General features: G+C 45.6%; 1 protein-coding gene across 11 annotated transcripts in view; it reads right to left on the bottom strand.

The window, feature by feature from the left end:
* PIK3C2G (phosphatidylinositol-4-phosphate 3-kinase catalytic subunit type 2 gamma) overlaps positions 1 to 24,982 on the bottom strand; it is a 2,048,585-nt gene that overhangs the window by 502,096 nt on the left and 1,521,507 nt on the right. For all 11 annotated transcript variants that reach the window (XM_085652678.1, XM_085652687.1, XM_085652677.1 and 8 more), the window contains one exon: positions 7,254 to 7,383. In XM_085652678.1, coding sequence (XP_085508804.1) covers positions 7,254 to 7,383 — 130 coding nt within the window. The remainder of the gene's footprint in view (positions 1 to 7,253; positions 7,384 to 24,982) is intronic.

The following is a 24,982-nucleotide window of genomic DNA, read 5'->3' as shown; positions in this document are numbered from 1 at the left end:
TCCATCCACAGACACGCCATCGAACTCTGGAACCTCCTAGACGCCACAGCCCCTGACGTTGCCTTCCTCACGGAGACCTGGATGAACGCCTCTTCAGCTCCCGACATCGCCATCGCTATCCCAGAGGGCTACAAGATCGTCCGGAGGGACCGAAACGCCAACCAGATGGGAGGAGGCATCGCCATCATCCACAGGAACACCATCCGTCTCACGACCAGCACCGACAACACCCTGACCAGCGCCGAACACCTGCATTTCCAGATCCACACCAACCCGAACACCACCCTCAGAGGCACCCTGATCTACCGACCCCCTGGACCACGCACGCAATTCAGCGAAGACATCGCCGACTTCGTCAGCCCGCATGCCCTCCCCTCCGCTGACTACATCCTCCTGGGAGACCTCAACTTCCATCTGGAGAACAACAACGACCACAACACCAGCACCCTGCTCGACAACCTCGCCAACCTGGGACTCAAGCAACTGGTGTCCACCCCCACCCACCTCGCCGGACACACACTCGACGCCGTCTTCTCATCCAGCACAGACATCGACTTCAGCCACGCCACAGAGCTTCAATGGACGGACCACAGCTGCGTCCACTTCACCTTCAAGAGAACGACGACCCACCAACACCAGCAACAGACGGCCCGCAGAAGCTGGAACAAGATCACAGCAGACCAGCTCGCCACCTCCCTGAGCCAACACCCTCCTGCCAGCTCAGCGAACCCCACCCAGGCCGCTGACAACCTCACGAAGTGGATCAGCAACTGCGCGGACGAACTCGCCCCGCTGAGGACCCCGCCTAGCAGACCCGGCAGCAAGAAGGCCCCATGGTTCACCGACGAACTCAAGAGCTCCAAGAAGAACTGCCGAGCCCTCGAGAAAGTCTGGAAAAGGGAACCGACACCGGACAACAGGACCTCCTACAAACTTGCCACCCGGAAACACCACCAGCTGATCCGCACCGCCAAGAAAACAGCATTCAAGGACCGGTTGGACAACAACGCACACAACTGCAAGGAACTCTTCAACATCGTGAAAGAGCTTTCCAACCCCAGCGCAGGAAACAACGACATCACCCCATCGCAAGACCTCTGCAACTCCCTCGCCTCATACTTCCACAACAAGATCACGGACATACACAGCAGTTTCAACAACCAACCAACGCACACCACGACCGACCAGCCACCCCCCCCCACCACCACCCTCCACGCCTGGACCCTGATCAGCACCGAAGACACCATCCGCACGATGAACTCCATCCACTCCGGATCTCCGACCGACCCCTGCCCTCACCACGTCTTCAACAAGGCCGACGCTGTCATCGCACCCCACCTGCGAGACATCATCAACACCTCCTTCGACACCGCCATCTTCCCTGAAAGCTGGAAACACGCCGAACTCAGCGCTCTACTCAAGAAACCAACAGCGGACCCCACCGACCTCAAGAATTACCGCCCCATCTCGCTTCTCCCGTTTCCAGCCAAGGTCATCGAGAAGACCGTCAACAAGCAGATGGCCGCCTTCCTCGAGACGAACAGATCCCTCGACCCCTCACAGTCCGGCTTCCGAGCCAAACACAGCACCGAGACCGCCCTCATCGCCGCCACCGATGACATCCGAGCCCTGATGGACAATGGAGAAACAGCGGCCCTCATCCTCCTAGACCTCTCCGCGGCATTCGACACGGTCTGCCACCGCACCCTAGTACGGCGCCTCAGCAACATCGGAATCCAGGACAAGGCGCTGGAATGGATCATCTCCTTCCTCGACGGAAGAACACAGAGAGTCCGCCTACCACCGTACAAGTCAGAGGCCTCCGAAGTCATCTGCGGCGTCCCCCAAGGATCATCCCTGAGCCCCACCCTCTTCAACGTCTACATGAGCCCCCTCGCGGCCATCGTACGCAAACACCACCTCAGCATAATCTCCTACGCCGACGACACCCAGCTGATCCTCTCCCTGACCAACGACCCCGCCGCCGCCAGAGCCAACCTGCACGAAGGGATGAAAGAGGTAGCCGAGTGGATGACGACCAGCCGCCTGAAACTGAACTCGGACAAGACGGAGGTCCTCATCCTGGGCTCCTCACCCTCCGCATGGGACGACTCCTGGTGGCCTCCCGCCCTGGGCACCGCACCCAAACCGACAGACCATGCACGAAACCTGGGCTTCATCCTGGACTCCTCCCTCTCCATGACCAGACAAGTCAACAGCGTCTCCTCGGCGTGCTTCAACATCCTACGCATGCTACGGAAGATCTTCTGGTGGATCCCCACAGAGACCAGGAAGACCGTCACCCAGGCCCTCGTCACCAGCCGACTGGACTACGGCAACGCCCTCTACGCCGGGACCACCGTCAAGCTCCAGAAGAGACTCCAGCGGATCCAAAACGCCTCAGCCAGACTCATCCTCGACATCCCACGATCCAGCCACATCTCCGGACATCTGAGAGACCTTCACTGGCTCCCCGTCAACAAGAGAATCACCTTCCACCTCCTCACCCACGCACACAAAGCCCTACACGACCAAGGCCCGAGCTACCTCAACAGCCGAGTCAACTTCTACGCGCCCAAACGCCACCTCCGATCAGCCAACCACGCCCTCGCCGCCGTCCCCCGCATCCGAAGAACGACTACAGGAGGAAGGTCCTTCTCCTACCTGGCCGCCAAGACCTGGAACTCCCTCCCGTCCGACCTGCGCCTGACCCAAGACCACCTCTCCTTCAGGAAGAAGCTGAAGACCTGGCTGTTCGAGCAGTAGCGGCACCCCCCCCCCCCCCAGCGCCTTGAGACCCTACGGGTATGTAGCGCGCTTTATAAGTGTCACTGATTGATTGATTAACGCTGCTCTTTGCCTCCTCACTCTCCTTCCTTGTGCCTCACGCTGCTCTTCACATCCTCACTCTACTTCCTTGTGCCTCATGCTGATCTTCACCTCCTCACTCTACTGCCTTGTGCCTCATGCTGCTTTATCCTCACTCTCCTTCCTTGTGCCTCACGCATCTCTTCTCCTCACTATCCTTCCTTGTGCCTCACGCTTCACTTATCCTCATTCTCCTTCCTTGTGCCCCATGCAGCTCTTCTCACTCTCCTTCCTCGTGCCTCATGCTGATCCTTGCCTCCTCACTCTCCTTCCTTGTGCTTAACGCTGCTCTTCGCCTCCTCACTCTCCTTCCTTGTGCCTCACGCTGCTCTTCGCATCCTCACTCTACTTCCTTGTGCCTCATGCTGATCTTCACCTCCTCACTCTACTGCCTTGTGCCTCATGCTGCTTTATCCTCACTCTCCTTCCTTGTGCCTCACGCTTCTCTTATCCTCACTCTTCTTCCTCATGCCTCTCACTTCTCTTATCCTCACTCTCATTCCTTGTGCCTCACACTTCTCTTCTCCTCACTCTCCTTCCTCGTGCCTCACGCTGATCTTCGCCTCCTCACTCTCCTTCCTTGTGCCTAACGCTGCTCTTAGCCTCCTCACTCTCCTTCCTTGTGCCTCACGCTGCTCTTTGCCTCCTCACTCTCCTTCCTTGTGCCTCACGCTGCTCTTCGTATCCTCACTCTCCTTCCTTTTGCCTCATGCTGATCTTTGCCTCCTCACTCTCCTTCCTTGTGCCTCATGCTGCTCTTATCCTCACTCTCCTTCCTTGTGCCTCACGCTTCTCTTCTCCTCACTCTCCTTCCTCGTGCCTCACGCTGACCTTCTCCTCACTCTCCTTCCTTTTGCCTCATGCTGATCTTTGCCTCCTCACTCTCCTTCCTTGTGCCTAATGCTGCTCTTCGCCTCCTCACACTCTTTCCTTGTGCCTCACGCTGCTCTTCGCATCCTCACTCTCCTTTCTTGTGCCTCATGCTGATCTTCGCCTCCTCACTCTCCTTCCTTGTGCCTCATGCTTCTTTATCCTCACTCTCCTTCCTTGTGCCTCACGCTTCTCTTATCCTCACTCCCCTTCTTTTACCTCATGCAGCTCTTCTCCTCACTCTCCTTCCTTGTGCCTCACGCTGATCTTCGCCTCCTCACTCTCCTTCCTTGTGCCTAATGCTGCTCTTAGCCTCCTCACTCTCCTTCCTTGTGCCTCATGCTGCTCTTTGCCTCCTCACTCTCCTTCCTTGTGCCTCACGCTGCTTTATCCTCACTCTCCTTCCTTGTGCCTCACGCTTCTCTTATCCTCACTCTCCTTCCTTGTGCCTTACGCTTCTCTTATCCTCATTCTTCTTCCTCATGCCTCACACCTCTTTTATCCTCACTCCCCTTCCTTGTACCTCATGCAGCTCTTCTCCTCACACTCCTTCCTTGTGCCTCACGCTGCTCTTCACCTCCTCACTCTCCTTCTTTGTGCCCCACACTGCTCTTCTCATCACTCTACTTCCTTATGCATCATGCTGCTCTTCTCTCTCTCAGTCCTTGTGCCTCACATGTCTCTTCTCAATCTCCTTCTTTTTGCCTCACGCTGCTCTTCTCATCACTCTCCTTCCTTGTGCCTCATGCTGCTCTTCTCCTCACTCTTCTTCCTTGTGCACCACGCTGCTCTTCTCACACTCCTTCTTTGTGCGCCACACTTCTCTTCTCCTCACACTCCATACTTTGTGCCTCACGCTGCTCTTCTCAGTCTCCTTCCTTGTACCTCACGCTGCTCGTTGCCTCTTCACTCTGCTTCCTTGTGCCAGACACTGCTCTTCACCTCCTCTCTCTCTCCTTTCTTGTGCCCGACGCTGCTCTTCACTTAATCACTCTCCTTCCTTATTCTTCATGCTGCTCCACAAATAACACTTCCATTCCTACCCATATACCTCCACTGCACACCACATACATACACTCCATAACACATGGGCAAAACACATTGCCATTTACAACACAAAAAGCTCAAAATCAAACAAAGGCGAGACCTATTGCATTTCTAATGCTTGTTTTACTTGCAGTTTATAAGTTAAAATCCTAATAAAAAACAGTGCGCTATTAACATCCATCAAATAACTGAAATACAGACTTCAAGTATAGATTAGAGCGTATTGATTTTTTCCCCAGACTTTCATTATCCTAATATTGCACATAGGGTTCAATTTAGTAGAAATCAATTCCGATTATTAAAGAGAACCCCCAACCATGGTGTTACGTTTTAAATTCTGAGTTTGTGCTACTCTAGACCAAACCCCCCGAAACTATACTGCCTACCAGTATGGGTGACATATAAATCCTAGCCCTCTGTCTTATGTAACATTTCCTATACATTGATTTGCACACATTAATAATTAATATAACGAATTTTGTTGCGCGCGCTGCATCGCCAAATGCGATGCAGCGCACACAACGAACTTCATTTTATTTATTTATATGTTTACTTACCTCTAATCAGCCATAATCCGTAGTTTACTACCCCCCACCCTGCCCCTCCCCCGCCCCACGTCAGCGCCCAGCAGCACTCCCACCATGGGTCGCTACTGCTAGTACGTGCCGCAACACACCTTTAACTGGATGCACCGGGCGCAGACCAGGCTAGTGCACCCTATCACAGTTAATGCACGGCCCTCAGCATGCCATCAACTTGCACCTGCCCTGGGGCAGTGCAATAGTGAAAGGCAGACTTTCACTTTGAATGCAGCAACTGGGTTGCACTTCAAAGGCAGACAAATTCCCCTGCAGGCAGATGTAATGAGAGGTTACACCTGCCTGGATGGGCCTTGGGGAGGGCGTCTATGGGACCCTAATCCCCCTGTTAAAGGACTCCCTTTTTGGGTGCACTGACAGTACAACACCTGAATGTGGCAAACAGTAAGGGTGTCCACATCTGTAATAAGGTACTGGAGTAAAGGCAAAGTGTTTCCTCAATTGCATCGAGTCAATCCCCCATGCAAGTAATGGAAGGCCCCTTTAGAGATAGCACTGGAAGACATTTAGTGCCCACGCAACTATATTAAAGAAGTGGTAGTACAAGCATCATCAGGTCCTTCTATCATAATAAAGTCCCTTCTGGGGTGCAAACAACAAAGACACATGCCCATTGCACCTCCAAGTGCTGCAGCAACAAATGATGGAAGGAAGGCTGAATAAATCAAACATTCTCCCCCATTCAAGAGATCAGTTCGGGCTGGACTGTTCCCCTGAGGAAAAGGGTCAAGATTGATTTGCATATGGCTATGTCCAAACTGGGGTGGCATAGTGAGCAAAGGAGCGATGGATTTAACCCAGATCTCTTGACTGGGGTGAATGTTTGAATCATCCAGCATTCTGTCCATCATTTGTTGCTGCAGTACTTTTCACCCTAAGTGAGATGAGTATGCCCAGATGTGGGTCCCTTGCTCGCTTTGCCATTGGATTCAAGCTAGCCTGGCTGATGAGGAGTGTTACCCTGAAACGGGTCCCAGGATGCTTGTTTCTGGTCCAGGGAGGACCCGGCTTGGCAGTTCGGGCTGGACTGTTCCTGTGAGGAACAGGGTCAAATCTGATTTGCATATGGCTGGGTCCAAACTGGTGTGGCATAGTGAGCAAAAGAACGATGGTTAACCCAGATCTCTTGACTTGGGGTGAATTTCACATTGCACCTCCAAGCCACTTTCAAAATACAGCCCCTGATTGGGTGGAAGGTATTAGAATACAGTCTCCAGGATATTAAAGACCATAGCCAAAATAAAGGGTGCATATCACACACATTTCTGTTCCCTTTTCTTACGTCTCTCTTTCATGTTGTACAATGACTTCAGCGTCTTACATATACAACACCAGGAAGTACAGATTTACAGACACAATACTTTAATGGCATAATCACAGACCTGTACACATGCAGGTGGGTTTTTTCTTATTTCCCAATATTAAGTGGACCATGGAATACCAAATGTGCGTGGATTTTGACCACTGTTGTGTATTTCAACTCTAATTGTTAGGTAATAGATTGGTCCTTGGCAAATATTTTCATATTTTAGTACTCACCAGAATTCTGGCCTAGATTCATACACAACTCTACCTGATATGTTATATTTTCTTGTCCTATATCATCAGCCATCACCAGCAAGAAATTATTCCTTTGAATCCATATCAAAGACAAGGTGAAACCTGCATCCACAACCAGAGACATTTTGAGGTAGATGTATATTATATAATGCTGTCCTAGATTTGAAAGTCAATTTATATGTAGAAATATTTAAATTAATTCAATGTGGCATGTGTTAAATATGGTAATTGGCAACCCCTGCAATATTATGTGCAATGTTTGTGCTTTTAAGTCAAATTTTCAAAAAAGCATCAATAAGCCATGCTAACCTTGTCCTTTTCCAGTCGATTGGCATTTATAGATGATCATGCGCATATCCAGTCCCTCCTGCATCCAGATCCTGTCCATGACTCTAATGATCTGAAGAACAAGCATATCCTGGCGGAGATCATCTCCTGCCTGCAAAAACATGTGAGTTGATATATTTAAAGACAACCATTTACAAATTAGTTTTTATTTTTAGCATAAGCCTTGTCATTTCATTGACATAAAATATTTGCCAAAATGATCCTAATATGCAAGTGAAGTAAGTCATAAAAAAGGATGCTGTCTGAAACTTACAATCAATTGCCTGTCAGCAATGTTTGTGCATTTTATTAATATTGGAAGATTTCTTCAAACCAATGAAAAAAAATCATCATATTAAGATGCATTTAAGAAGTCCGTCTGGGTCTACACATATACAAATAGATTTTGAGATTTTTAGGAAAACATTTCAAGTTAAGTTATCAGCATTAATTAATTCACATTAAGTTTGTTTCATTTACTTTCAAATCCCCTGTGGTTGGAAACGATTATAGGAAATATCCCGCTATTACAATAGTCCTATGACATCAGGTAACACAGATCCCTGCACCCTTAAAAAGTCAAAGTCAAAAAAATAAACAACTTAGGTAAATTTGATTCTCTAAGAAGGTCAGACATAGTCAATGTATTCATGTGGTGTGAGCTTAATCCTTAAACATTGTGAATAAATGTGTATAATATTTGAATTAAGAAAGATCTGATGTTAGAGGTATCTTAAAATGGTTCAATATAACAACTAATTTTGTTTTTCATGTAATACATTAATATATTATTTTTCCTTACCAAGAATTTAGAAATGGTTCCTAGTGAAGAAGATTTTGAGCCCTGTTGTAAAAACAGTCTGAAACTATTTTACTGACCATTCCCAAACCATTTATGGTCTGACCATTTGACCACTGAACAAACAGCTGAAATTAGGTAATTATTATTACAAGGACACTCAGAAACCTTCTGTTTGGCTGACCCTGCCTCTGTCAATGATAGTTTCCTCCTTTGTAGAGGCACCACATAAGCCGTAGGTGGGAATCGAAAAGCCCTCGTCCCTCTAGTTACAACAAATCTCCCTTCAAAAAGCTCCTCAGACTGAAAGAAGTCACTAAATAAATCCATCAAGTACTGTTCATCTTCAGCTGGATAAAGATATCATCCTCAAGAGATGCAATCATACCCTTCAGATGACACTGCTCTCATACCCAGCAAACACATTTTGAGGCGTCTTCTCCCCTGCATATCTCCAGCACTTCCTGGTGCATCGGAGGGTAAATGCTGCCAGAGCTGTCTTATCATAATGGTCTCAATAAATGTAAGCATATGGTATTTATATAGCACAAACCTAGCTGATTGGCAGCAGAGCTATGTACAGGGTCCAAAGCAAAGACACAGTCATTGTGGGATTTGAGAGGTACTTGAATTCTAAAAGCGAAAGTAGACAGTAACTGTATCATGATGTTCAGTTTTGCAATTCTTTGTCTTCAGTCAAATTGCGACTTGGCTGTGGGTGTGTTGAGATTTGCCAGAGTTGATGAGCCTGTCATCAAGATAGGCAGGGGTCCCAGCTGTTGTGGCTTTGAAGATGATGCAACTGGTTTTGAAGATGGTCTTGACTAGCAACATATGCTAATACCATCACACAGTGGAGTTCAATCAGTGTGGGCTTATATGGTCATATTTTTCAGACCCTTGATGAAACATGTTGCTATATGTATTAAGGGAGGCTCAATGTGGAGCCTTGGAGGCTGTGGAGTAGGGAATTACCATCTTTGCAGACTTACACAACTTAATGAGTTGCAGTCACAACCCTACAGCTCTGTCTGCACATCACATCGACACAAAGCTTATTCTAAGCTGTACACCTAGATTCTGCAACACCATCTTTTTTCAGTTCAGGTCCCAGAAGGTGTCTACTTAGTTGACTAGCAGGAGGAGTGGCATCTGAATCCCCTTGAAATAATCAGCAGGAGCATCTCACAATGAACTCCCTCCACAATGTACACCCTCTGGCACTCAGTCCACACAACCTGCTACTGTTAGATATCCAGACAACTTAACCTGCACTGAAGCTGGAAGAAAAAACCTGCTCCTCTCTGTTCGAAGTCAAGGCCCGGCAGTCGAGGCACGACTCGGCATCGTGGTCGGCCCCAAGGAAATAGAGGCACCGGCGGTGGTGGTCCGTGACCGACATCAGTCGGTGACAGGAGTCACAAGCCTTGAAACCAGGCATCCCTACCGGCACCAGAGTCGACGAGAATAGAACCAAAAGAGTTCAAAAAGTTTTAGTCAAAAAGTGACTAAATGGGTATGCTCTTCCCGGATCGGCACTTACTGGCGTGGAAAAAAGAAGAACTGACGTCAGCGCGCGAGGGCGGCATCTAAATACTCCGACTACGTCATCCCGGCGATCACAACACCGACGACGGACGCGGAGCCACAGACGACGCCTAGCGACGCGCATGGGTATTGCTGACGAACAATCTTTCCGGATCCAGCCTGACGCCAGGGAATATTCTAAGGTGAGGAATCTAACTAACGTGTTTCTTTCAGATACTGAATGCCAAAAAACTGAGATTGTATTATTTGGTAGTGGACGATCAGGCTCGGGATGCATCATGGTGGCCTGCATCCCTCGGACCTGTGCCTGAGCGAAACAAAACAGCAAACAAAAAAGTAGGAATCCTTATTGATGGGTTTTTATCTATGAAGGAACAAGGCAATGCCACTTGCTGCAAATGTTTTGGCTTGCTCACACTCAGAAAACTATTCCATTAGATTCCAGCTGACTAGCGCAGAACTGTTGTCCAAGCCCTACTGTCAGTAGATTAGACTATGGAAATGCCCTATACATGGGGATGGCTGACCATCTTTTTACTCACCTGCAGGTGATACATAACGCATCCTCGAAACTCATCTGCAACAAAGATAGGTACAGCTCTGTCTACTTCAAGCCCTGCACTGGCTTCTCATAAGAAAGAGGGCAAACATTTAAGCTTCTCAGCCATGCTCACGAGGCCCTTCAAGAATCTTGCCTTGTGATCCTTTGATGCAGGTCAAGTTTTACAAACCTACTAGAAATTTGAGATCAGTAAATAGATCCTTAGCCAAAACCAAATGTGTTGAAAAAGTTAGAGCCGTAGGCCACTCTTTTACCTATCTGGCTGGAGCAGAGTGGAATCTACTACCCCTGGATCTCAGCCTCACTAGTGACTACATCAGATTCAGAAAAAAGCTCAAACTTAACTCTTCCCAGAGTAACTGATTCGAGCTACCAAATTGACCTTCTCTCAGTATACTAGTTGATAGAATGAGTGGCAGTATTAATGCTGTGATATCCCTCTGGGGATTTGTTTATGTGTTCTACGCAGTTGTTTTTATTCATCAGGGTCACCTAAGCCTGTTTTGATGCATCTGGATTAGTGCCTGTGCAAAATGAGCTGCACATGAATTCCATTATAATGGGTAGAGGTTCACTGCACTCACTAACTACAAGAGAGAGGCACTGATCTCAGCCACGACTAATAAGTTCAGAATTTCACTGATACCACTGAACTCCAGCTTAAACAGGCCACACAATTCAAATAAGGTTTTAAATGGACTCTAATAATTCAACCAAAAATAACTGCTTGTTGGGAATTTCAGTGTTCACGACCACAGGTTGGAGGCTTTCTGCGTCTCATTGCGGGTTTCACTTTCGACCGCCGCATTATTCTAGCTGGATTCCGACCAGTCGTAGGCCTGCCCGTAATCCCTATGGATGGTGTCTAGGCCGTAGGGATTATGATGTTAGTTTCCAACAGGCTTTCCATGTCAGGCTTTCCGACATAGAAAGCCTGTCGGAAAGCAACATTGGGGGCTGCTAGCAGGACCCACTTCACCCTGTGGCCTCCGGTTGGGGGCGCCTCCGTTAATTTCCCATTTCTCTATGACAGCTTGTGCTACGGCTGGTTTATGGCCACAGCACAAGCTCCAATAGAGAAATGAGAGTATGCTACTGCACCATGTGCGGTCGCATTGTAATGCTGCAGTCGGGACCGCCAACCGGAGGTCCGTCGGTCTCGATTCCGCAACGGGCGACATCGTAATTAGGTCCTTAATATTTGGCAATTACAATGACAACAAGAGCTAAGGGCCAGATGCGCGACCCGTTTTTGCATGCGCAGACGGGTTCATATTTGTTACAACCGCAGTGTCTTAGCTGCCTGGGCATTTGAGAACCGTGGTGTCATGGGTTCCATTCACCTAGGGTTGGTGGATGAAAGATTTCAGTTAATAATACAGTTAAAAATAGACTAAATGGACTTTCAAATTATGCAAATATTTTCAATTGAGTAGGTTTGCTATCTTTTTTCAGGGAAAGAGTTGGGGTAATTATATATTCGTTTTGCAAACATGCCACAATGTCAATCTCAATTCCAATAGTAATGATACTAAATTGTTTGACTTGTTGATATATTTGTATTGCTTTATTTTTATTTTTCTGTGGTGTATTTCTCTAAATAGTTTGGGTTTTTCTGGTTACTTGAAAAGCCTGTTATTTTACTGTGTTTCCAAGACACTCTAATGTGATAGATGATGTTTACCTAAGGTGCAATGTATTAATAGTGGAACCTTTAAATGTAATTGTTGGTTTTGACTTCACCATTCATCTAGCTTTTACAACACCTTAACAGTCTTCGACGGCCACATATGCTTACCCTTTTGAGCCAATTACTTGCAAAAAAAATCACAATGCTTTTTCTTGGGTAGATTTTGTTACTTTTTTTTTCTTCCTATACACTCTGGGGTACTGCTGTCCAGTGTATGTCCTCTAACTCCTAAAAAATGTCAAATTGGTATACCCCCAATTGGCATATTTAACTTATCTATACATTCCTAGTAAATGGTCTGGGGGAATTTGAATTATGCTAGAGTAATTGGATTAATTTCAATAATTACACATTACTATTGTGATTAGAAATAACCGAAATTACGTGATAAATCCGGCTTGAGTAATTAAGAAGACTCTGGGGCAAAAATTAAGCAACTGCCTAGGGCATTAAGGCAAACAGAGTGTGCTAAAAAAGGAAAATGGTTTGCTATGGGTAAGGGTTACCAGTGGGAAGGTAGTATCCTAGATTAATCCCTACCCACTGGTTAGTGTATTTACCAAATGTAGGACTAGGCAATCATCTCCTAGAAGTCTATTTGGACCTGTGGAAGACCTGGAGAGGAAGAAGCATTTTGTCTGTGGCCTGTGTGAGACCTTAGGGGATGGACATGTTCTCACTTGTACCTAGTACTAAGAGTTGAACTCCAAGGGTCAGTAGGCTGACCTCCTGTGTAGCTACATGGACACCAAAAGCTGCAAGAGGCCTTTCCCTGGAGTGGCAAGTTGAATAGGGGTATAAGAACCCATATTGGACTGTGCTGGTATCATCTGCTTGAGTGGGACTTGGACTGTAAGTGCTGTTCTAAGCTCTTGGGAGTTTTGGAAGTGAGCCATAAGAACTGCTTCAAAATGACATAAAAGTTTGGAGATGGCAAAGTTGTGACTGCCAGAGAACTGGAACTAGCCACCCAAGGCTATCCGTCCAAGGTGTAAACTTTTCTGGCTAAACAAAACAGGTTGTTGCCACTCTACGATTTTGCCATATGAAAGAAGGTTTTAACAAATCTTTGTGGCTAATGTATCCAACACTGATGCACCCTGCCTTTGTATGGCATCAAGGTTTTGCCCATCATAGGTTTTGGAGCACGAGAAAATTCCTAATGAAGAAACTTAGACTGGGTGAAGGTGCTTAGAGTGTCCAGACAGCAATAGGAATTCGGTCAGCTCAAAATTTTAATTTTCACTGTTGGAGAATTTCCAGTCTAAATCAATAGCTTCAGCAAGACTTCATCCAATGGCTATACTACTTTGAAAATGCATCATTTGATATAGCCTTCAACCTTGTTCTGCTAGAGGAGTTCTATTTCCAAAAAGAGACTAAGTCAGAAGGTAAACATTTTACTGATGTAGAAGCACATCAGTGCCGCCACCAAAGGAGCGAATCACCAAATGAGCACTCTAAGAAAACTAAAACCCTTCTCCCCACAACAATTTCAAGCATGTAGTGCAAGCCTCATTGATTCCTAGGCTGGATTAGGGAAATGCTACCCTCTCTGGAAAGCTCAGATCCAAACTGGCACCACTAAGGGCCTCGCTCAACACTTCTGAAAGACTCATCACCGGCTCAAACAGAAACAACCACATCACCCCTGATTTGAACTCCCTCAACTGGCTCCCATAAGAAGCAAGAATTCAGCTAAAAATTGCCTGCATGAAACATAAAGCCCTCCACTTCAAAACACCCAAGTATCTTGCTCAAACGTTTGTACTTTCTGGCGGTTCCAGATCCTCCAGAAGCTCTAACACTCTTCTTTTGAAACCACAGAGATTCCTCAAGAAGAAAACTTATAACCGAGCCTTCTCTGGGATGGTCCAGAGAATTTAGAACACCTTGCCTCCTGAAGTAAAAATTAATCACTCAGATATTGCCTGTAAGAAAGAAGTCAAAGCCCTCCTTATGAACAAATTCCTTCTGTAAATTCCAGGATACCCTTGCTCCTTCAACCACACTCTAGACTACTGTCACCGATGACCTCTTGGTTCTCATCTTACTCAGACCGAACTCAATTCTTTAATTTATTGACATTGCCTGTAGGTTTTACTTAACGTTATTTTTTACTTTTATTGATTGCTCCCCTTTAATTTGTTAATCTTGTAAAGCGTCCCCTCCCTTCCCTGGTGGACACCTATAAATTGATACTGATTTTATTCCTATCACCGTGTTACTCTCTGTAAATCTGTAAAGCGCTCTGATAATTGCAAGGATCAAGTTTGGGCAATAAAAGCGATCTAAATAAATAAATAGACTCAACTGAGTTTGAGCATCGCTGTTTGCTTCAACTTGTGACCAGGTCCTGGTCAACAGCACCTATAGACTCTATGCTGTTTCTTGGTGCTATTAAACATTAAAACTTTAAAAACCCATATTTCTGGTTCCTTCTATTGAATTGTATTCATTTTTGTGTCCTTTTTCTTTTTTAAATTTGCTTGATTATAGAAATTGGTTGTGGGATTTAATATTATGCTGTGTTTTTAATTGCTTTGGTACTTCTAAATAATGAACACATTTTCTATGAGTTAACCCTATCAGCTCTGGGCAGTAGTTCCCAGGGGTTGAGACCCAGGTTTGTTTATTGAAACTTATTTTATACTGATGTAGTAGTCGTTGTTAAAACGATGCAAGTGCTTCTGGGATATGTAATCTTCATTATTTAAGAACTTGTTACCAGAGAAAAAGTTGGAAATCACAAAAACGTAATGTTGAATGTTTTTTGCGACTGGCTTTAATGTGCACAGGTTGCCGCTGGATAAAATGCGGCAGCTGCTGTTTGTATCTTCTTGGTATTCAGGCACAGAACCACTTCACCTGATATGTAGCAATGCTTCATTCTCGTGCGGTTTCTAAGAGTTCATGACTAAACCAAACTCAAACGAATTGACCTATGTGAATTAAAACATAAGGTACGCGAGGGACTTTAGGGTTAGGAGATCAAAACTGTGTTATTAAAAGAGACGTTGCATCCGTCTGAAACGGCAGCTGGTGTAGTGTTATGTCAGCTATCTCGAGGGGCACACAGCTAATGTGGAGCTCAATTAAATTTGTTAGCAATCCGAGCGAAAGCAGAAATGCATTGGGATTGCTTAACCTTCCTGATCAAAGGACAAACACAACAGCAGCTCAGGGATGTTCTATTTCAACAGAATGATAGGTGCAGCAAATATAACAAAAACGAATCACATGATGCATTGTCATCAGTGAAACGCGAATTTTTAATTAGTGACTTTTTTCAATAAACAAGGTTACAAAAACGTACAAAATATATATTTTTTCTGATTAAAAATATATTTTATTTATCACACCCATTGTAAATATTATTTCGAAACAATTTAGGGGCATATTAACAAGCCAGGCGATAAAATTATCGCCGCGTTAGCGGCAGAAAACTGCCGCTAAAACGGCGATAATGGGCTTGATAATATGCTCTATGGAATTCCAATTGAAACCCATATTAGATGTGAAGGGCATCTAACATGGGCTTCAATTGGATTTCCGTAGAGCATATTATCAAGCCCATTATCGCCGTTTTAGCGGCAGTTTTCTGCCGCTAACGCGGCGATAATTTTATCGCCTGGCTTGCTAATATGCCCCTTACATTGGGGCATATCAACAAGGGCTTTATCTCTGCTTTTTTGGCTTTAAAAGCCAAAAAAGCAGAGATAAAACTAGCACCCTATCAACAACAGGGTGCTAACACGCAAATTTGCATGTTAGCACCCTTTTACTCTACGCTTCCCCTTGCATCTCTAATGAGATGCAAAGGGGGCGTTCCAGAGTAAAATAATAGGAGAAATGTCACTAAGCGACATTTCTCCTATTATCAAGAATGTCGCTAACCCTGTTAGAGACAAAAAAAGCAGCGCTAACCGCGTTTAACGCTGCTTTTTTACGTCTGCTAATTTTCAGACTTAGCCATGATATCCTATGGAAGGAGTATATCATGGCTAAGTTTGCCTGTCCCTATCAACAAGGTAACGTGTGATTATCGCTGGGTTTCCAGCGATAATCTCACGTTAGCCTGTTAGCGTGTAGATTTTTATCGCTATTGAGATAAGCGTTGCTAATAGCACGCTATCTCAGCGATAAAAATTCACACTAGCCGGCGATAATTATCCTCACGCTAAGAGCGCTGAGCGATAATTATCGCCGGTTGTTGTTGATATGCCCCATTGTTCAGTACTTTCGGCGATAAAAATTGTAAGAGGTGCACGGTGCATAAGCCTCGGCAGTGCAGTGGTGTAGCTCGACCATTTGCTGCCCGCGGCGGTCCCTGCTTTTGCATGTAAGAGGGGGAGAGGGGGGGTTACAGTTACTGCATCTGCCGCCCTGTGAGGGCCGCAAGTTGGGGCGAGGGGCCACCCCCAAAACTCGCCCCCCTTGCTACGCCAAAGCCTCATCAGCGGTAGTAAGCGGTATAAAAATGCAATTTCAGAACAAGACTTGTCGAAGGATTTTCTCCTCAGCACCTGTAAACACATTTAGTATATTTTTATGCAGTGAATCACGTCTGCATAATCGTTTATTACACTAGGGGAAATCAACCTGCATTAAGGTCCTGTGGAGGATACATTTGCCTAGAATCTAGTGGAACTTCTAGACAAAATTGCGTTTAACACGTTTATGTATTGATCCATAATCAATGGCAACGGATTATGTCCTAACACACAATTTATCTACACCCAACGAGACTCCTGACTTCGATGAATCACAGTTCCATACTATTTAATTATTCAGTTAATTCGGTACACTGTTTTCCTAACACATGTAAAAACATCACTTTAAATAAATGGTATGATCAAAAACTAAAGCAAACTAAATCGAATCTGGGAAAAAAATCTTTGAAACTGAGCTAAATCTAAACACCCACACGCTTGGAATTAATTTCGGTCTATTAGAGAACCCCACAATAAATGCAGATTTACGGGAAAATGTAATATGTCCATAATAAACGCAATTAAAATATAGAACAAGAACATATACAGCTTTTGAAACAATTAAAGTAACCTATTGAATCCTGTGACAACAGGGGTCCAGAAGTACAAAATGTGTCCACTAAAATTATCAGTAGAATTTCTAGAATGTAGTCAGAAATTAAATCCTCTTTTCAGTTTTGCAGTGTTTATTTTAATGATGTCACTTTATGGGAGATTGACCAAAATTGATAGCGTTCAGATTTATAGACAGTTTCCTCAGGGAAGTATCGTCAGCCAGCTGCCAATCAGGGCCGGACAGGGAACTGAAACTGGCCCTGGCAAACTGCTCAGTCGGCCCCCCTGGGGCCGATTTTGGCCGATTTTGTTACCGGGAGTGGGGGTGATATTGCAGGCCCCCACTCTGTTGGCCCACCGGGGAAACACCCCGTGCCCGCTACAGCCATTCCGGCCCTGCTGCCAATAAAGCAGCCCTGTGCGAAGTTTTAATTATGGTGGTGTAATCAGAGCACATTCGGTAATTTTGTGTTAATCTTGTAACACGAAATTACTGAAAATTAAGCATTACACTCGCTTACAGCTACCCCTAACATAAAGCCACTCCAATAAATGTGTAGCACAGCTGCATTATGGAAGACCCAGTATATTGCTTTGTGGAAGAAGGTGCCACTTTTTTGCATAGGCTTCGTGTGAGAATTTCCCCCTTCTTACATGGGCTCTGTGTGTCTCTTTTTTCGTGGTCCCTTCCATTTTTTGCTAACTGGTATGGTTGTTTTTTGTTGAACTAAGCACACTGGGTCACTGCTGTCCAGGCCCCAGGTTATGTCTTCTGACCCCTAAAACAGGGTGAAATTGGTTAACCCACAATTGTCATATTTAACTTTACATTAAGGCAATAGTTTATGGTGCAGGAAAATACACCATTGACATGGAACGTTGAATGTCACCTGTTAATCAATCAAACAGTATTTGTAAAGCACAGCTTCTCACCCCTTGGGGTATCCAGGCACTGGAGGTCATGGGGCCTTAGTCAAAGAGCCAGGTCTTGAGCCCCCTCCTGAAGTCGGCGAGCGAGGGGGAGGTTCGTAGATCGAGGCGGCTAGGTAGGAGAAGGAACGACCTCGGCTGCACCTCCGACAGATGCAGGGGGCGTGTCCATGGGAGGCGGATCGGAGACTTCTGTCTTGTCTGTGTTCTGTTTTAGGCAGTTCCTAATAGCGAGTGCAAATGGCATGTACCATTGTTTTGGGACCACATTTGCGGTCGCAAAACACTTGCAGTTTACCATCCTTTTCAAAAGGGTGGTAAACGATTCACAAACAGGAAGGGGTCCCCAGGGGACCCCTTCCCCCCATTGTGAATGGGTACGAAAATATGTTTTAAGAGCAGGCAGTGGTCCCACAGACCACTGCCTGCCCTTAAAAAAATTAAACAAAAAAGTTTCATTTTACCTTTTTAAATGCATCCCGTTTTCCTATAAGGAAAATAGAATGCATAAAAAATAAAACTGCGGTATTGTAAAAGCAGTCACAGACATGGTGGTCAGCTGACCCCAGCAGGTCACCATCCCTATGAATGCTAGACATTCCCAATGGGGTCGCAAATTGCGCTTGCCCCATGAATATTGATGAGGCATGCAATTTGCAACCCCCATTGGGAACCGCAAGCAGTTTCTGAGACACTGTTGTACATTGCGAGTTGCAAAATGCATGCTTCGTACATCTGGCCCTTCTTCCTTGTGGTGGAAGCACATCCACTCCAATTAACAACCCCCTTTCTAACAGTGTGTTTCTAAACAAATCTGTGAATTTAACTGTATTGGTCCTAAATAGTACAAATATTTTTTGAATCATCTCACTGCTAAAAGAATGTTTGCTTGCCCTCCTACCTCAAATATACTGTTTTTCTTGTTAATTATTTCTGACTGGAACACACACAACGGCAAATGCTACAACTTGTGGACTGCTTGATGCATTTACTGCAAAGAATGTAACACATCCCCATATATCACATGGAAGAGCACAAGATTATCACCACAGAATTGAGCAATCAACACTCCAGAAATGACAGACACTGCTACAAGTGGCACATTTAGACGGAGGGCTGCAAAATCTGCAATCATCAGAAAGAATAAGCAATAAGCGAATTAACTTTCACATGGATTATGGATAATATTTGGCTCCCTCCTACAGAGCCTGAAACTAGGAAACACTAGGGCCAGATAAAATAATTTAACCCCTCCTCCCACTGGGCAAACACAATATTGTCAAAAAAGCAGCCTGTAAAATAACCTAAAGAGAAAAATGACTAAGGAATAGTTGAAAGATGTGTGTTTGAAAGTCAATAATATAATGGAAACATCCCAATAATTTTAATCATGACTATTTCAAAAGGAAAGATATGAGGTGCTTGGAAAGACTCCGCAATGTCAATCAAAGCATCATTAAATTCTGAGTACCACAATGTCTGATTTCTATCTAAAGCTCGTTAGACTGCTGTTGTACCTTGCCCTTTCTACAGGGTTATCCCCAAACATTTTGCCTTCCTCAGCCTGTTTTTCTGATCTTCTTTGTGTTGGCTTTAGGACTATGGGAACTTTACTACTGCTAACCAGTGTTAAAGTACATGTGCTCTTCCCCTAAACATGGTATGTTTGTTTACACCTGTTTGGCATATTTGATTTACTTGTAAGTCCCTTGTAAATAGGTATACCATGTACCTAGGGCCTGTAGATTAAATGCTACTAGCGGATCTGTAGCACTACTTGTGACAACCACAGAAGTAGCCTTTCAAACCTGTCTTAGGCCTGCCACTGCAGGGCCTGTGTGTGCAGTTTATTGCCACTTTGAGTTGGCATGTAAAACTTCTTGTCAAGCCTTAAACTCCCCTTTTATTACACATAGTGTTTTTTTAAAGAGGTGTAAGAGATTGTTTATGTACCCGGAAGGCTTTGTGAGCTTTGTCAAGATAAAGACTGGAATATGAGAGATTTGGAGAAGGGGACGTGAGAACTCCTTCCTGCCATTGGAATGCTTCCTTGGAACTTGGTCAGTTCTGGTAAGATTCCTCTGGCCTGGGGGGAGGTCTTTCCCGAACCTTCTAGTGTGTTTAAAACTGAAGGTTGTTGACTCAGAAACTGGGAGTTTGGAATCTGAGTGGGGACGGATGCGTCTACCTCTGAGCTTGGAACTCTGGTTGCTGAGGCTCTCAACCACGGCTGTTTAACTTCCCCAGTCAGGAATGGGTGAGATGCAGTGTTTGCACCATGTGAAGTATTGTGTTTTGGTTATTGCCATTGTGATGTTTGGCCAGTGGCTTTGATCATCTGATGTGTTTTCTTTGTGATGTGTGAGTGAGTCAAGGTGCACCTCCAAAGTACTTATTTGATGTATATATAGCTTTCTGATCTCTTGCAGGACGTCCCAGTAAATTTACTTGAGTCTTAGTTTATATTATTTGCTGCTTGTTTATTCTTCAGTATTATTCATGCATTATGTTTACTAAGTGTGTTATTATTGCTTGCATATAAACATATATATCTCTTTGTGGATTTGAATCTTGTGCATTTGGCATCTGGGAAAGCCTTTCTGTTAGAGAGCATTGTGTAAAATAAAACACCGAGCCTTATTCTAAAAGAGAGAGTCTTTGCATTTTGTAAAATAAAACCCTTTTCTAAAGGTGCTGTGTTTATGTCTCCTTTTTGCCTTGTGGGCTTGGGCTACTGTGTGGAAGATTCTGTATTATCTGGTAGGCACACGCAAGACAGTTGCATGCGCTAGCCAACCAGAAATCCCATTTCTAACAACTGCTATTACCCGTTATTGCAAAAAGAAAATATCTGTGACAGAACCAAGGCCTTTGTCAGAGAAAAGATCCACAAGTGTAATGCAGTATTATGTAACTTGACAGCATTCCCCAACTTTACAGTGTGTGGATGGTTCACACAACCTAAGCAATATGCTGGAATAAACCTTACAGCCTGGAAGCACAATTGGGAACAATCATGGTTTAATCTATATTATGTTGAAGGACAAGGAATATAGAGAGGCTACTGAGCACACCTTTGAAGAAGAGGTGGCAATCAGAGGGAAGGAAACAAAGCCAAGTAATGGGTCTACACCCTATATGCAGTAAAATAAGCCAGGCAAGACACTCGAGCATCTCCCAATATGGATTTGGCAGTACATAAATTCATACCAATTTCTACTTCTATACCTATGGCCCTTGTTACAAGGAACAAGAGGACAAATAATTAAATACCAAGGAGCTTGGCATCATCAAATCCATGGCACAGGGAATGATTACCTCACCTCTCCACCATAGGCCTTTTGAAAATAGACAATGGACGTGGAAGTAGATATGAGAATTGAGGGAAACACAAAGCTCCCTCAGTAGAAGAAGGAGCAACAGAATAGGACTTAAATCTATACTCCCAATGTACCAGTTCATGACCTCTTTAATTGATAGCGGAGAGGACATTTATTCAAATAGCTTTCAAGGTATTAACCCAATTACCCAATTTACCATATCATTTTGTTGAAGGCTTGCAGGCAATGGAGGTTACAGTAGAGATGGAAAGTACCAGAGAACCTCAGTGCAAAATTGTCAAGGAAATCATAGCTCTAAATTATTGCAGGATCATATGTGGCCAAACCTTAATCTGTATAAACACAAAGATACCTATGCTGTAAAGCAAACATGATGCCCATGGATTATGAAGACGTTTTTTTTCAAAGACTAGAGTCTATCACCCATTACACTGCCCAATTGTTGAAATTAGAAGGCAATAGACTGGTACCTTTATATATCTGAGTGTCTCAGAATAATCGTAATTAATAAGCAGACACTTGTGCAACTTCTAGCTGAAACCGAACACCACAAACAAAATCTAGCATCATTTTGAGTTATTAGTGTAGGAAATTGGGTTACTGGCTAAGGGGGTGAAACCCTTCTTAAGCAGCAAAAACAATTCTTCTCAGGGTGATGTCACAAGCAAATCCTATATTTCATCTGTGCTTAACCCTTGGGTAGCTTGGCAAAGAGCAGTCAGGTTTAACTCAGAGGTAGTGTTTAAAGCATTTGTGCAACACTTCAAACAGTAGTACAGTGAAAACGCACTACAAAAGGACACCACACCAGTTTAGAATAATAGAGTATGTTTTTATAAATGAAACAAGAAAACAACAGAAATCCAATCAGTAGAACCAGAGATATAACACAGTGCCACAAAGAGACAAATGCAGATATCTGGTGCGCCAGACTCAGACAAAGTCACAAGTTCTGGACAATCGCAATGGAGCATGGGCCTGCAACAGGGACCCAGTAAGGCCCGCTTAGCAGAATACCTGATATCCTGGTTTGCAGAGCATTGCAAGGATCTGCATCAAAGATCCATCAGACAGCTAGAGCGATGCATCGGTTCCGAGATGTGGCAAGGCTGTGGTGCAATAAAAAACCATCAATGAGGGCTTGTTATGCGAAGTCCAACTTTGAGGATGCATTGCACAGTCGGGTGTTGCTTTGGCTCCAACGAGCTTCAAGGCTACAATGCGGAGTCCATCGTCGTTGGCGAGGCCGCCGTCAATGTGGAATGCGAGGAACTGCTCCAGGAATGCATCTTACACAGTTCCAAAGAGGCTGCTGGCTGCAAAGCTGATGCCAGTCTTCGTGACTGGTCTAATCAATGTAGCAGCGGTGATGAATTGGTTCTCCTAAAGGTTGTACCATTCACCAGAGGAGATGAGTCAGTTCTGCTGGATCTAAAGAGGCTGACCGAGCACCTTAGGACCACTTCCAAGGGATCAGGACTGAGGTTGCACTATTTGGCAGCGTAGACTCTCAGATGGCAGAGACCAGGTGCTAAGTTCAAGGTTGATGGAACACGATCTCAAACCCGGACGCAACAACAACTGCCAGCTCTCGACGCCAACCAACACCCATGGCCCTTTCTCCTGTCTATACTGCCGCCGCACCTTCATCCATCTCCATACCCCAGCAGCATCTCCTAGCCTACCAGACTTTACCGCTCACAAACCACTCAACTGCATCCTCCTCAACCTACGTTCCCTACACAAGCACACAATAGATATCTGGGACCTCCTCAACACCTACTCGCCCAACGTTGCCTTCCTCATAGAAACCTGGACCAACGCCAACTCGGCACCCAACATCACCACTGCTATTCCAGACGGATACAAGATAATGCATAAGGACTGCCCCATCCATCCAGGAGGAGGCATCGCTGTCATTCACAAAAGCATACTCCACATGACCACCCTCCTGGACCTCAATGAGCACCTTCACTTACAGATCTAGACCAACCCAAAACCACTCTCCATGGGACCCTCATTGAAAGGCCGCCTGGTCCCCGTGCTCCCTTTACCAACGCCATCACCAACTTCATTGCACCCCATGCCCTCGCATCCACAGACTACATCCTAGTTGGAGACCTAAACTTCCACCTGGATAACTACGATGACTCAAACACCACCTCCCTCCTAGAGAACCTCGCCAACTTAGGACTAAATCACATAGTCACTGCCCCACACACACACTGAGGCACACACTCGACTCCGTCTTCACCAGCTGAAACAGGGTCTCCTACAGTCACACCATAGAACTCCTCTGGACATATCACCACTGCATCCACTTCTTCAAATACCCCACATACACAAGCGCACCCACCGCCTCTCCTGCAGAAGCTAGAACAAAGTCACCAAAAAACAGTTAAACTCAGCCCTTGTCTGCACCCTCCCACCGACCACGACAGATGCAAACACTCCAGCATGGAACCTCCACCGCTGGATCACGAACTGCGCCAACAAACTCACCCCTCAAGAAAGACACTGGAAGATACATCAAGAATGCAAGCTGTTTCACTCCTGCACACCAGGAATGCAGACAACTCAAAAAGACATGGAGGAAAAACAAAACCCCGGAATCACATACTGCTTACAAAGCAGCCACCACTGCACACCACCACCTCATCAAATACACACAGAAGAAATCCCTCCAAGACAGAATCCTCACCAACGCACACAACACCAAAGAGCTCTTTTCCATAATCAAAGAATTCACCAAAGCCTGCAGCGAAATAACAGATGTCTCACCCTTCGAAGACCTCTTCAACAGACTCAGCACCTTCATCCACCACAAGATTGTGATGATCTACAACAACTTTGACAACCAAGACCACCTCACCGCTCCAGCACCCCCTCATGCGACGTCACCCAACAGACCCTGCCCAAATGGATCCTGCTCATGACAGAAGACACCTCGAAGACCATGAAAAGCATCCAGTCTGGAGCACCATTAGAACCCTGCCCACACCACATCATCCACAGAGCCGACTCTGCCTTCGCACCCGTACTACGTTGGACGACCAACTGCTCCTTTCAGACCGTCACGTTCCCCGACGACTAGAAACACGCCGAAGTCAACACCCTCCTGAATAAACCCTCCACAGACCCGACAGAGCTCAAGGACTTCAGGCCCATCTCCTTGCTTCCCTTCGCAGCCAAGGCCACCAACACCCATCTAGCAAACTTAATTGAAGCTAATAATGTCCTGGACATCTCCCAATCCGGATTCTGAAGGAACCACCTCACCAAGACTGCCCTAATCGCCACCACTGACAACAACTGCTCCCTCCTTGACCAGGGCTAAACGGCAGCCCTCATCTGCCTGGACCTCTCGGCTGCATTGGATACCATCTCCCACCACACCCTAGCCACCAAACTCCAAGATGCCACCATCCGCTGCAAGGCCCTTGACTTGATACGTTCCTTACTCACCAGCAGAACTCAGCTTGGTCAGACTCCCTCCCTACCTCTTGGAACCACCAGAGACCAACTGTGGAGTGCCCCAGGGCTCCTCCCTCAGCCCCACCCTCTTCAACATCTACATGGCTCCCCCCAACAACCATCATCAGGAACCAATACATCGTATTTTATGCAGATGAACCCAGCTGATCCTCTCCCTCACTAAGAAACCCAACATCACCAAACATCTTCCGAGAAGGGATGAAAGCCGTCACCACCTGGATAAAGAACAGCTGCCTGACACTCAACTCAGAAAAGACAGATGTCCTCATACTTTGCTCAACCTCCTCGAAATGGAACG

The sequence above is a fragment of the Triturus cristatus genome, chromosome 4_1 (genome assembly GCF_964204655.1).
Source record: "Triturus cristatus chromosome 4_1, aTriCri1.1, whole genome shotgun sequence".
NCBI lineage: Eukaryota > Metazoa > Chordata > Amphibia > Caudata > Salamandridae > Triturus > Triturus cristatus.
Note: the sequence above shows the minus strand (reverse complement) of the source record. Positions and strands in the feature narration are given on the sequence as shown.